This window comes from Gossypium hirsutum, chromosome A12, assembly GCF_007990345.1.
Source record: "Gossypium hirsutum isolate 1008001.06 chromosome A12, Gossypium_hirsutum_v2.1, whole genome shotgun sequence".
Taxonomy (NCBI): domain Eukaryota; kingdom Viridiplantae; phylum Streptophyta; class Magnoliopsida; order Malvales; family Malvaceae; genus Gossypium; species Gossypium hirsutum.
In genome coordinates this window covers 107,923,498-107,937,603 of record NC_053435.1, presented here as the reverse complement: position 1 = coordinate 107,937,603, position 14,106 = coordinate 107,923,498, and the positions used below count along the sequence as shown (strand labels likewise).

General features: G+C 30.9%; 2 protein-coding genes across 2 annotated transcripts; both read left to right on the top strand.

Moving 5' to 3' along the window:
• Positions 1–2,666: 2,666 nt before the first annotated feature.
• Positions 2,667–4,289, top strand: LOC121211228 (transcription factor bHLH120). Its single transcript, XM_041083785.1, has 3 exons — positions 2,667–3,084; positions 3,171–3,512; positions 4,085–4,289. The coding sequence occupies exons 1-3, from the start codon at positions 2,809–2,811 to the stop codon at positions 4,166–4,168; spliced, it is 702 nt and encodes a 233-aa protein (XP_040939719.1). The 5' UTR covers positions 2,667–2,808; the 3' UTR covers positions 4,169–4,289.
• A 5,989-nt stretch (positions 4,290–10,278) lies between these two features.
• Positions 10,279–13,275, top strand: LOC107944826 (uncharacterized). Its single transcript, XM_041083784.1, has 2 exons — positions 10,279–11,518; positions 11,587–13,275. The coding sequence occupies exons 1-2, from the start codon at positions 10,453–10,455 to the stop codon at positions 12,993–12,995; spliced, it is 2,475 nt and encodes an 824-aa protein (XP_040939718.1). The 5' UTR covers positions 10,279–10,452; the 3' UTR covers positions 12,996–13,275.
• The last annotated feature ends 831 nt before the right edge of the window (positions 13,276–14,106 follow it).

Below are 14,106 nucleotides of genomic sequence, written 5' to 3'. Positions count from 1 at the left end.
GGTGTCGAGTTAACTTGTAACATCAAGTCAATCAAAAACATTATTAATATTAACAACTAATGGAAGTAATAAAGTGCACATAATTAAAATTAAAATGTATAAATATTTGAAAATAAAAATTTAACTAATTAGTAAATTAAAACTTTTATTAATGTAATTAATTTGGATTACCATTGTATGTATATTTTTAGTGATTTTTTAAAATAAAATAAAATAATATAAATCATTTTAATTACGAAAAAATATTTTTATAATTTAACAATTAAATTAATAATTTAATTTAGACTAATAACAACTCAATAAAACACTTAACTAATAAAATAATAGTATAAGTTTTTAACTTTCCGAGAAAAAAAAGGGTTAGAGCAGCTTTGAGTCCTTTTCTAATCATGCATCTTCTAATATCAACACGTGTCTATCTATAATCAAACCAGGATAAAAGTGATTGTAAAGAAGAAAAAAGAATCAATAATAATTTAATAATGTTGAGTATTTTTTTAATTTAAAAAATTATGTTAGTGAATTTAATAAAAAAATTTGTGATATTAATAAATGGAGTAAAAAATTTAAATTTCAAAGATAAAAAAATTTAAAAATATAAAAAAATTAAAAAATATAAAATCAAAATATATTTCAATTTTTAATTTTACAAGGTTAACATAAATCTTTTCGGAGTTCTAAAAAAAATTAAACTAGACAAATAAAATATCCTGAAATTATCATCAGTCAAAATCAATTTAAATTAATTTCATAACTAATTTAAACTAATTTATATAATTTTAAAAAAATGAATTTCAACTATATAGTCAAATTAAACCAAAAGAATAAAAAATAAATCACATTGTTGAACATATTCTTGTCCATGGAACGGATCAGTATCTGCCTTAAAAGTGAGAAAATTTTGATAAAAATATAGATAAAAAAATGAATTTGAACAAAAAAATAATGTTTCTTTAAAAAGTAGTTCAGATATTGAGTAAGACTTTTTTGCCTAGGTTTGGCCCGGCCCAAATTAACAAAAAGACAAAGAAATTGTTATTTTTTCATTGTTTTACTATCATTTCATTATTATGTTGTTACTATTATGTTGTTATTGTTTAGATATTGTATAACTATTGTTTTATTGTTAATTTTGTTACTATTGTATAATTTTTAATTTGTTTTCAATTTATTGGGAAATATTTATTTTAATGTTTTTAGTATTTTAGATGTATTATATTTTTTATTTTTTTATATAAAATCATATAAAAAATCACAATTCTAAAAAAAAAAAATTTTAGTTTTCTATTTAATTTTCGCCTATTTTAGCCATTAAACTTGAATTTTTTGTCAAATCACTCAAAATGGATGGAAAAGTTTATCGTTTTTTAACTTTACTAATGTGACAAACATGTGGATTGTCACATGGACGACACAATAATATTTAATTAAATTTTTTTAATTTAAAAAATATTTAAAAGATATATATTTTTATAATTATTTAATAGTTTTAATTTTTTAATTTATAAATTTTATATATGTTTTTGATGAATTTTTAAAATTTTAAAATATTAATTAAATGTTGACATGCCATTTACGTGACTATTTATGTGTATGTCATATCAACAAAGTTAAAAAGCGTTTATGTTTCCATCCATTTTGGATGATTAAAAAAAATGTAAGTTTAAAGGTTAATTAAATGAAGGATTAAAACGAATTTTTTAATTAAAAAGGTTAAATAAGTTATTATACATTTTAATTGATGGCGTATAGTTTTTTATTATTATTGTAATTGATAGCGTATTATGAAATGATGTGATCACGAATTGAGTAGAATTCAATTGTAACCTTTCGTTTTCCCAATGATAGTTTTTCTTTTTTTTGAACGTCTTTTTAATTAGTTTATTAGCACAATTACAAGTAGATATATAAATAAATAATAATTATAATTTTTTTAGGAGGGGCTAAAATTTAATTATGAATTTTGTATAGATCAAAATATAAATTAATTATGTATTAATTTATAATCTTATCATATTTAAAAGGACTAAAAAGAAAATATTTCATTTTTATGGAGACTAAAATATAATTATTATATAGTAATTTATAAAAGAATTGAATTAAAAAAAATCAAAATACAAATTTACTATACAAATTAAAAACCATAAGTAATCATATATTGATTTTGTTTAGATAAAAAATTAGGAAGAATCATAATCAAGATTTAGGGACCCTTGACTTTTTCTTTCATGCTTTCAATACGAAGAACAATAATATTATTTTATTTCTTCAAATACAAGGCTTATAAAACTAAAGGCAAAATCCACATTATATATTTTGTTTTCTTTTTTCTTTAATTCAGGTTAGGTGGCTTACTTATCACCTTTACACATAAAATAAACACCTCTAATTAAATTAGTATTATGAATTAATTGATTATATAAATACTATTATTATAATGATAGTTTTATTTATTTTTAGTTAAAGTAAATAATAATGTGTTAATGAAATTTATATAAGAAATTTTTATTACTTCACCACTAATCTTTTTAGATATAATATAGGGATATAAGTTATTCCTGGTCGATCTTATATACTTGATTGAGGATTATATTGTAAGGAATCTTCAAATCTTAGGCCCCATTCGAAGATCTCACACCCTAACCAACGTATCCCCCATAAAACTTGTCCCCATATCTCAAATCCCCAAACCCCAAATCTCTGAAAAAAAGTTGAAACAATCAAACACAAGGGAATTAAAAAACAAAAAAAGGGAAAATGAATGCTTCACCAAGTCCATAACCGTGTTTACACCTTTACACCAAAGCCATGGATGAGTTGTTCTTGTTCCAATTTCCTTCCATTCCCAACCCTCAAAATGAAACCCCACAAGATAAGGTGTTGGATTATGTTGTTCCCATGGATGGCAGTGGCAATACTCATCTGTATAGCAGCATGGGAAGTGGAGCAGCAGGCAATGATGATGATGATGATAATGTTGAAAAGAAGAAGTTGATGCATAGAGATGTTGAAAGACAAAGGAGGCAAGAAATGGCTACCCTTTATGCTTCTCTTAGAAACCTTCTCCCCCTTGAGTACATCAAGGTGATCAATTTGCTTAAATCTTTTATGAAATTAATGGTTTTGGATTGTGAGTTTAGGGGTTTACCCTTTTCTTTTTGGGGTTTTAGGGGAAGCGCGCAATATCAGATCATATGAACGGGGCAGTGATGTACATAAAATATTTGCAGAAGAGGGTTAGTGAACTGAGTTACAAAAGAGATGAGCTAAAAAAGGTGTTGAATTCGACTGGTTTTGACCATGGGATGAGCTATGATGGAGCTGTTTTAAGTACTGCTGTGGTTCACCAGTCTTTGGATGGTGGTGTTGAACTGGTGATCAGCACTGGTTTTGGTGCTCGAGCTTTGACCTTATCGAGGGTGTTGAAACTATTGGTACAGGAAGGACTTGATGTTGTGAGCTGTGTTTCTACTAGAATCAATGGAGGACTGGTTCACACTATCCAATCTGAGGTATAAATTGTTCATTGACTCTTTAGGGTTTCTGGCTTTTCTTTTAGGTTAAATTACGGTATTAGTCACTGTATGCTTTGTGAAAATTATGGATTTAATCCTCATATTTTAATTTGGTCATTTAGAATTCTGATTCTCATCAAACAATAACTATTAAATTCATTAAATTTTGTTATTTTCAAAATCTAATGCAATAAACATATTATATGTCTAATGCTATATTAGCTTGTTATTTCTAGTTACTAATTAATAATCCAGTTAATGGATTAACAACTGTCGTCATTTGTGTTAAAACTAAAATTTCAAAATTCGAACAATATAAAAACTTAGAATGATGCACTTAGAGAATATGAACTAAATCTATAATTGTACGCATAGTACACTATTAGTAATTGAATTCAACCAAACGGACTTAAACGTTATTATTTGAGTCAAAACTAAAATATCAAAACAGGGACTAAAATTAATCAAATTAAAATATAAATATTAAATCCATAGCTTTCCTAATAGCAAAGTTTAACCTTTCTTTCATGGTTTCTGAGGTTGCTAATGAACTGCAAGCTTTTATATAGGTCATTGATCTGACATTGGTGGATCTCCCTAGGTTGGAACAGAAACTGAGTGAAGAAATTTCATCCTTGAATCGAATTTCTTAGCTAGTAATCCATGTATGCTGTTGCTCGTTATTAGTATTTGGGTAAGGTTTGGTCTTTTTCCACTCAGTATATTATTATTATTATTATTATTATTATTATTATTATTATTATTATATGTGAATCTGATACGCTCCATTTCATTAATTTAGGATTTCTTTTACATTCATTGCATGTTATTCAACCAGATTAATTTCATTGTTAAGCCAAAACTTTTACATTTCAAGTTTATTATAATTCTTTTTTATTTTAAGTGAGTATTTTTTTAATTTAAAATGTTAAATTAGTAAATTTAATAGAATAATTTTAATATTTAAATTCCAAAAGTAGATAGACAACATTTATAAAAATAAAAATAGAGAGACTAAATTCTGAATATATGAAGAGTACAAAGATTTAGAACATATTTTAACCTTTTCTTTTTTATATATAATTTGCCTCTTGGTATAAATTTTTAGGTCTGATTTCTATATAAATAAAATTTTCAATATTTGTTTGTAAATTTTCGATAATTTATTTTATCCATTGATAATAATTTATTATTTAACATTTTCATGCTAATACCTTTCTTTCTTTTTTTTTCCCTCTTTCGTATGCTTTATTTTTTTCAATAAATTCTCTTTTTAATTTTCAGGTTAGTTAAATAATTGATTTGCTGATTATTATATCTTTAGTTAATCATCTTTACTTGATACAACATATATATGTGAGCGTTTGTGATTATAATCACATGCATGATAATTGAGCGCATCACAATTGAATAGAAAATGCTAATTTATTAGCCTTAATTCAATTAACATAATTACACAATTTTAAATTTTAATAAATAGATTTTAATTATTATAAAAAATATCAATAATATTTGAAGGAAAAAATTTAAAATCAAATTATCGTATATAATACATAATTCAAGAAAATATCCAATAATATAATTATTGATAAAATTAATAAGAAAAATAAATATACTAAACTATTTTATCTAACACTCTTATCTTTCATATTTGTTGGGCTATTCCTTCTCCAATATTAAACATATACTTCTTGCCATCATTGGATGGTATATAGGGATGACAAAACCTGAACCGTCCGACTCCATTTGGATCATTTTTTTTAAAAGGTGGATGAGGGATGAGGTAAGGTGAATTTTTTTGGAACAATAGGTATGAAGCGATTATGGTAATTGCTTGGCTCGCTCCACTATATGAAATTATCATTGTATCTGTGTATATATAGCTATTAAAAGGATAAAAAAGCAACAACGTATTATAGAAAGAAAAACCCATATAGTTTATGTTTAAATATTTTATAAAGAATTATAATTATAAAAGATTGAGAATATTAAAGATAAGTATAAGAAATTGAATTGACACCGAGTGGTGTGGGGTGGGGATGGATGCATATAACTTCTATGAAGGTGATAGTAGTTTTCAATATTATATATCTATAGTGGAGTGAGGTGGGAGGTGGGAGGTGGGAGGTGGAGTGGAGTGTGCCAACTATGGAGTGGTGGTGAATTTAGTAATATTTTCCTTTGCGCCATTACATTGCCATCTATGTAATTTAGTCAAATTTAGTATAAACCATTTATAATAAATATTATGTAACTTAGTTAAATATTTAGTAGATAAAATGCACGAGAATTTTATCTATTGTCAATAAAAAAACTAAATTAAAATACTATTATTATTGTATAAAAATGACTTTTGGACTTAAATTGTGTATGAGTGAGTTTGGAGAACTACAAGGTAATTAGATTTAAGTGTAATGGCTTCTAATTACTTGCATAATTACTCTTATTTTAACTTTCTCCTAATAATTAGAGAATATAATTGAGGTGTTCCAATTACCCTCAATTAAATGAAACTCGCTAATTATAATTATTAGCTAAACATGCCATATATATAATTATAAACACTTACATTCAAATACAATTATTAAGTCACTTTCTAGACGCACCCTTATTGATTTATTTACCAATATCATTTAGCATATAACATATGCAAATATCATGGATGATGTTTGATAACTAGGCAACAAGCATGTCTCTTGACAATATCAAAACTTAGAAACGATAGAAAGAAATGGCATCCATTTGGTAAAAGTATCATGAATATCTTGATATTGAGAGTTAAATTGCATTTTGCATTCTCTACTTAAAAAATGAGTAAATTAGTCATTATATTTTATACTAAAAAGTAAACTGGTGTTTTTATTAAAAAAATTTGTTCATTTCTACCGTTAAAAATTAGTCCCTGTAAGTCAGCATGAGGTACACATTCTCAATGATATCCACCAATTCTCAATGATTACCAAATTGACAAATAGAAAAATATTACATCATTCGAGCCCTCAACTTAAAAAAAAAACTGTAGCAACAATAATAATATAAACCGAATTAATACTCAATCATCATATTCATAAATTTTTAATTTTATAAAATATGACGACTTTGGGTGGCTATTGGCTAATCACAATAATAATATAAACTGAACAAATACACAACCATCATATTCATAATTTTTTAGTTTTATAAAATATGGCTACTTTGGGTGGCTAATCTGATTTGAGATTATGGTGAACTTATTTTCAAACAGATCTTAAAATTAGATAACTACTCAAGCTTAACTATATGAATAATTTCACCAACTCAAATCATTTTTCAATATTTTAGAAAAGGGAATCTGAAAAGTTAAAATTGGAACCCCTTAGCAGTTAGCACAATCTCAATGACGTTGCTTTATCTAATTTCTTATATAATTTGCAATTAGTGCTTGCTCCTCCATACGGAACATGCAATGTTACGTTGCATAGGTAACTCTATAATCATAATTGATAATATGAATTAGAGTATTTTTCAAAAAAAAAAAAAAAGAGATCAGAATATTCGTAACATCGAATTTGTACTAGAGTTTGGTTTATACGATACACATATTAATTGTACATAATATATAAAAAAATTGTTATATTTTGTAAGAAAAAAAAATATTAATTGTTTCGATATTTTAAAGTAATAGTTGAATATGTAAATTTAACAGTATGATCTCTTTGGCCGGAGGTGTGCATGCCGGTAGTGTTGTCCGGCTGATTCGGACTTCTCCTGTTGGCGGTGTCTTAGCAGCTAAGTTTCTTTCAAGAGTGGAGTCTGTGTGCATTAAGGCCCATTGTACTTTCACACTTTTGCTTATTGGGCTATTTTTGGGCTTGTTTGTTATACCCACTATCTTTTTTGTTGGAATTTTTTAATTAACAACCAAGAAATTAAAAATTATCAAATCGGTATAAAAAATAATTTTAAAAAATTATTTGATACACTATAAAAGAAAGTGTAATAAATGTATTCAGAGCAGCTCAATTAAATTTAATTGGTGTGATTTTAATTTTTATTGTAACATTTCATTGATCCCATTCATACCATAAACTTTGTAAGTCGAGTCAGTTGGTTAGAGATCATCAGCTGGGCTAGCCATCCCTATAAGTCAGTGACCAGTTTTCTAGCCCCTGCAATCGTTGACAACATTGGGGAACAGTCCCAGAGGCCTTGTTATATTTCAGGAGGGTGCCCTAATAATCTAATTTCATAAACCAGTACTAATACTAATTAATACATTCTTTTTAGGAAAAAGAAAAGGAAGTGCCAAATGTTCCTATCCAAGTGAAAGCAACAAGTTCAAAAAAAGGAAAATGCTAATTGAAGGCCAGAGCTATGATACTTTTACCCAATTAATGATACCAATATATAAGTTGGTTTAGGGTATATTAATTAAAATTCCTTGGGAGTCAAGGCCTACCTGCCTTCCTCGGATTTGCCTCTGTTCAACCCCATTGTATTTGCCTTGAAAATTACTAAGACGATGCGGCTTGGCAAGCGAACGAGCGTCAGGCGGCTTATGTAGCAATACTGCGGGACTTGGATGACATGGTTCAAGCTAGTTGTGCTCGATGTTTAGATGGTTCCTTTGATGCACTCTTAGTCAAGGGCTTTTCCATAATCGAAGCCTTTAGGATGCTAAGAAGCACCGCTTTCATCACATCATTGTTGAGTCTGATTGTTTTGCTGTTGTGAATAAGCTTAATAGTCGAACATTGAATTTATCTTTACATGGCTGAATCATTAAGGAGGCTCATAGGTTGATTGTTTTTTCTTCATAGGTCGGTCGGCTAATGGGGTAGCACATAGGCTAGTCCAATAGTTTCTTCATGCGAACATGGGTAGAGCTTGTTGGTGGCAGTGGTAAAACAAATTCACTATGTAAATTATCTAAAAAAATCCTAGAATATATAATACGGGACTTTAGTACGTAAGTATATAATTATTATTATACATGCATGCAATAAACTGTAAAAATCTGCAATTATAATATAGAATAAAGAGAGCTACTGATATAATAATAGTGTTTGAGAAATCATTTGCATATATGCAGGCTTGGACGACAGGGACAAGTTAAAAACACGACAGAGAAAAAGAGGTAACCAAAAGAAGACAACAATGGACATAGCTGGAGAAGCTATAGGGTTGAAAAATGGAGATAAGCCGACCTATATATAACACACTAGGATTTTCTAGTAGAGCTAGGCTCAGACTCAGACAGCCTCGGATGCCATTTTACTTGTCGTTCTGTGTTTTTCTTTTACATGCAACCAACGGTTTGAGACAATTTATGGGGATGTTTGTTTTACATACATTTTTAATGAATCAATAAAAAAAGGAATACTATGCGCCGCCGCAAACAGGGATACCGCAGCAACGAAAATACCATGCGCCGCCGCAAACTGGGAGTTTCCGGTCGGGCGCTCTCAATCGACGCAGGGGTGTCCAACCCTTTGTTCCTTCTTTTCTTTTTAGAAAAGCATTAAATTGTCTGAGGAAACAACGTTAAGATACTTTTCTTTTGGGAGCAGCGTTTTGCAGTTGCTGTATAAATTCATGCACGACAATTGGCATCCCTCTTTTAACCTCGGTGTTTGTGTTTATGTACATTATGTGAATAGATTTTCTTTTTAAATTTATTATGATTTAAACTTTAAATTGGGTACATTTTACTTAGATTATTATGATTTAGTTGGAGATGAACCCCATGAGATAATAGCCTTCCTGTTATCGGATCTTCATGTTATCAACCCGATGACCCTTGGGTTTAATGACCTCGCTAATGGGAACTAGAGGGTTACCAACAAGGTCATCAAGTTTCTCCCACCTCAAAGTCAATCAGAAGAGTAGCAAACCTGAGATAGAAGGGTAAGTGGTATAATATGCCTCAAACCCGTACAAGGGCAAAAGAAAACACTTCCTATCATCCACCAAATCACATTGGTAGGCACCTGTCCGAATACATATAATGGGGCTAAATGTAACTCGGCTCGTTTCTCCCAAAAGAGGCACACCAAATCAATTGCCTAGACAAAAGGGGTTCGCCCATACTGTAAAAAGCCATGCCCATCATCTCCAAATCTCTGGAGTATATCTTTATTAGGATGTTCTTAATCACATCTCATATATTTTATTTTTTTAATGTTTGTTGTCAATCTATTCCATTTATACATATTTTTAGATTTGTTTTACCATTTATAAAAGGTTAATTCTTTTAACATGACTGAACACCAAAATTTTTAAAATCAAATCAACGATGAAATCTTTGATTTATAAAAAAGATAATAAAAAAGCAGGCATTCTCAAATCAATTAGCTAAACCTCACAATTTGAGAAATTTTTGATTAATTTTTAATTTACTCAATCAAACCGACAAATTAGATCTCTAAATAATATCGTTGTTTTTCCAATACTTGTTTACTAAAATCGATTAAGTCTTAACTCAAATTATATAGACATTACTATTAATATAAAAATATATATATTGAAGTACATTAAAATATATTATTTTTTTATGTGTTAAAAATAGACTATAACTAATTTTAGGTATTTTCTCATTAAAAACAGCCTTATTTATAGCGGTAAACATAAAAGTTAAAATTCAATATTGTAATAAATTTATTTTACCGAAGGGTCACAATCAAAACAGTTCCACAGTCTTCGTCTTTTTTCTATTTACTTCTTTCTTGGTCTCTATAATTGCTTTACTTTCCCTTTGTGAGTTACGCCTGGCAATCATAATCACACACACACACACACACACAAAACCCACAACAATACTTCAATGAAAGACACCGCCACTATTATCTTTGTACCTCACTTAGTTTCTCAATAATGTTATGTAATGCTGCTTGTCCTTTCTGATCTTGTTTTTATCTGATTTCTCTTTCAGCTCTCTTCTGTTTGAGCTTCATTTGAAATGGGCGATAACACCACTGGGGATGGTACCCGAAAGCAAACAGTACCCCAACAAACTCAACAACACTTCTCGGCTTCATCTCCTATAGAGCCCCTAGAGTGTGTGAACCCCAAAAAACCTCGATATTTCAGTAGTGATAAATGGAAACAAGCTCCAATGGCTGAGTCAACTCAAGCTCGTGTCGCAGCTGGTTCTTCCTCGGATACTTATTCGTCTCCGCCTCATTCTCCAACCATCATAAAACCAGAAGGAGATCAGTTTCAACATCAGTTAAGGAAAGGAAAATATGTGAGTCCCGTTTGGAAACCTAATGAAATGTTGTGGTTAGCTCGGGCTTGGAGGATTCAGTATCTTGGTGGTGTTGGGGTTCAAGTTCAACCATCTAGAGGTAAAACTAGGGCTGATAAAGATAAAGAAGTAGCAGAGTTTTTAAACAAACATGGGATTAATCGAGATGCAAAGACTGCTGGTACTAAATGGGATAACATGTTGGGTGAATTTCGAAAAGTATATGAATGGGAAAAAGGTGAAAAGGAAAGAGTTGGTAAGAGTTATTTTAGGCTTTCACCATATGAAAGGAAACTCCATAGATTACCAGCTTCTTTTGATGAAGAAGTCTTCGAGGAATTGGTTCAGTTCATGGTTCCTCGTGATGGCCGCACAGTTGGGTCCAGAGCTCTGCCTATGCCCCCTCCTGTGATGACGACAAGTCTTTTAGGGTTCGACACTGCACTAGACGGTGGTCTACTTAGCCTTCATTCTTCATCATCCTCAAAAGAGCTTCGTAGGATAGGGAAAATAAGAATGACATGGGAAGAATCAGTGACTTTATGGGCAGAAGAAGGTGAACACCATAGAGGAAGGGTTAAACTTCAATGTTCAAGCTTTTTAAACGCAGATGAACTCATATTCTTTGATGATGCCATGGTTGGTTCAACAATGGAAGCTTTTGAAGATACTCCATTAAAAGGTTTCTCCGTTGATACATTCGTTAATGGACAACAAGTTAAAGTCTTTGGCCGGAGAAAGTCAGCTCAGCATCCATTTGTAGAACCTTCTATTAGATGTAAGTCCAATTAAACCTCTTCTATGATCCGTTTTCATGGCTGAAATTCATTTTTTGTTTTGTTACAGCAATGCCTCCAATGGAGTTCCAAGACCCTACGGATTTCTACATGGCGTGTCTTCGGGTTCCACCGACGACATTACCGAGCTTGTTCGACCTTTCATGGCATTTACAAGAGCCACCACCGGAGGATTATCGGTTTCCGTTAAGGCGAGATGTTTACCGAGATTTACCACCTGGTAAAGAAGTTATGTTTACTGCTTCTAGTGAACTGTTAGATTGTAGAGCTATGGTATATGATATGTTGGGACCGATGATCCGCACAAACACTAGTCTTAGTGCTGCTAGTGCCACGGACCGAGACTCGTTTATTGGACTTTGGGATGATTGCATCAATAGGGTAGTCTCGAAATTTTGTTCGGTCGAAATGGTTATTATCCGAAAACCGTCTTCACCGTCGACTGATCAGCCATTGCAGGACCGATGGCCAAACGTGACGGGTTTTGTTAAAAATTTCTGCTTGTGGAGGGGAGAGGAAACTGATCGATCGAGGGAAGGCCAGCTTGATCCATCATCAACTATAGTGGAGAAGTTGCTATGGAGTTACATGGATCTTCCTTACATTTTAGGGTATTATGCTGTTGGGTATATGGTAACATTTTGTGCAATAAGCCGATCGGAAGACCGTGTTATAATGACCGATTTATATTCGGTTGATTTGTCGTTCCCCTCGGAGAGACTAAAAGCACTAGTGCCTTGTTATAGAATAGCTGGCCTGTTGCCTTTGCTAGCTGATCGATGCTTAAATAGAGTCTTGGACATGCAAGTCCCCTTCAGCGATTTTGAAAGGATTAATTTAGGCAACGGAGATATAATCGAAATGACACCAAACACGGTAACGAGATCGTTCTCGAGCAAGAAAAAGTGGGCAATGGTGAAAGAAATATACGACATGTTAGATCAAAGAATCCCGCATGCCGAATTCATTTATCGAGCAGCCGAGATAGACAGCACGTTGGTATTCAAGCCTAGAGGGTGCAAATTCAAGCCACTTAACTATGACCAACTCGTAGAAGCTCTCAAATACGTGACAAAAGCATTAGTAGCCTTACATGACCTAAGCTTCATGCACAGGGACTTAAGCTGGGACAAAGTTTTAAGAAGGTGCGACGGTGAAAACGAATGGTTCGTCACCGGGTTCGATGAAGCTGTGGGCGCACCACAAATATACCCACACCCGGTTGCAAGCACGGAGGCGCGCGGAACCCATGCACCAGAGATGGTAAGGGGTTTACATGGGGTGAAAGTGGATGTGTGGGGTGTAGGTCACTTGGTCAAGACCTGTGGGTTAACGAACTTGCCAAAAATGCTGAGAGAGTTACAAAGCAGGTGCTTGGATCAGAACCCTGACCAGAGGCCAACCGCAGCCGATTGTTACCACCATTTGCTGTCAGCTTCATCTACTGCAACATATTGAAGTGAGCAACACCATATTACATATTCATCAACAATGTAATTAGTTTATGGAGTAGGGTTTATTAGGTTATTGGAATAATATGCTATATAACATTAATTCTTTTGGCAGTGGTATTTTAGGGTGTAATAGTACCTTAAAAAATTGAATGAGTTTGGTCTTTCCGAGGAGGTTCTGTCACTGCTCAACTTGTGATATTGTCTGGGATTTTGGGAGTGAAATGGCGGCTGTAAGCTATTCAACAGTCTTTTCTAATCAAATCAAAATTAAAGTTTTGAATGTACTTTACTATCATGGGTTATGCTTTTTTTTTTTTCCACATCATGGGTTATATTTTCATTATTTAGATGGTGTGTTGTGTGTGCATAATGCATTTATAATATTCTTTTCTGTACAAATATTAAATTTGTATAATATTATTCAATATTTTAAGGTATAATCAATACTTATAACAAGACGCAAAAGACACCGATTAAAAATATATTTAATTGAATATATTTAATTGAATGAATGGTATGTTTATTTACTATTAGTTTAAAAATAACAGTAAAAGAGGTAAAAAAAATTAAATGACTTGAAAATCAATATTTATCCAAAAAGGTCCTAAATTTATTAGATTTAAAAGAAGATAAAAATCAAATTTCTAAATGCTACCATTATCTTATGCACTTTAATTAACACAATGTCGTCTAACTCGATATGCATCATGAATGGATATTTTTGTATTAAGAGTATTTTTACTTATTACTTCTTATAGTAAATTTGTCATTCTGTTAAAATTTATCCTCATTTTTATTATTAAGTATTCACATAGCTAACAGAGCAATCATAGAGTGACACATGACATACTACATGTATCCTATACCGATGTTGAGGGATTAATTCAAGCAAAATGGATGAAAGCTACAACACAAGGAATAGATGAAAATTTTAACGGTCAGTGAGATGAATTAAAATTTTTTTACGTGGAGGAATTAATTCAAGTAACCATACAATTGACTCGTTATTACTTAACACTAGAAATTAATAGAATTTTAATAGAATGAGAGTTTGTTCTTTAATTTAACATATATGAATTAATTTATTATTTTTAAATAATAAAAGTAAAATGTAA

Coding starts and splice junctions, on each gene's coding strand:
- LOC121211228 (XM_041083785.1), top strand. CDS start 2,809: ATGGATGAGTTGTTCTTGTTCCAATTTCCTTCCATTCCCAACCCTCAA. Junction 3,085..3,170: donor TCCCCCTTGAGTACATCAAG/GTGATCAATTTG, acceptor TTGGGGTTTTAG/GGGAAGCGCGCAATATCAGA. Junction 3,513..4,084: donor TTCACACTATCCAATCTGAG/GTATAAATTGTT, acceptor GCTTTTATATAG/GTCATTGATCTGACATTGGT.
- LOC107944826 (XM_041083784.1), top strand. CDS start 10,453: ATGGGCGATAACACCACTGGGGATGGTACCCGAAAGCAAACAGTACCC. Junction 11,519..11,586: donor TGTAGAACCTTCTATTAGAT/GTAAGTCCAATT, acceptor GTTTTGTTACAG/CAATGCCTCCAATGGAGTTC.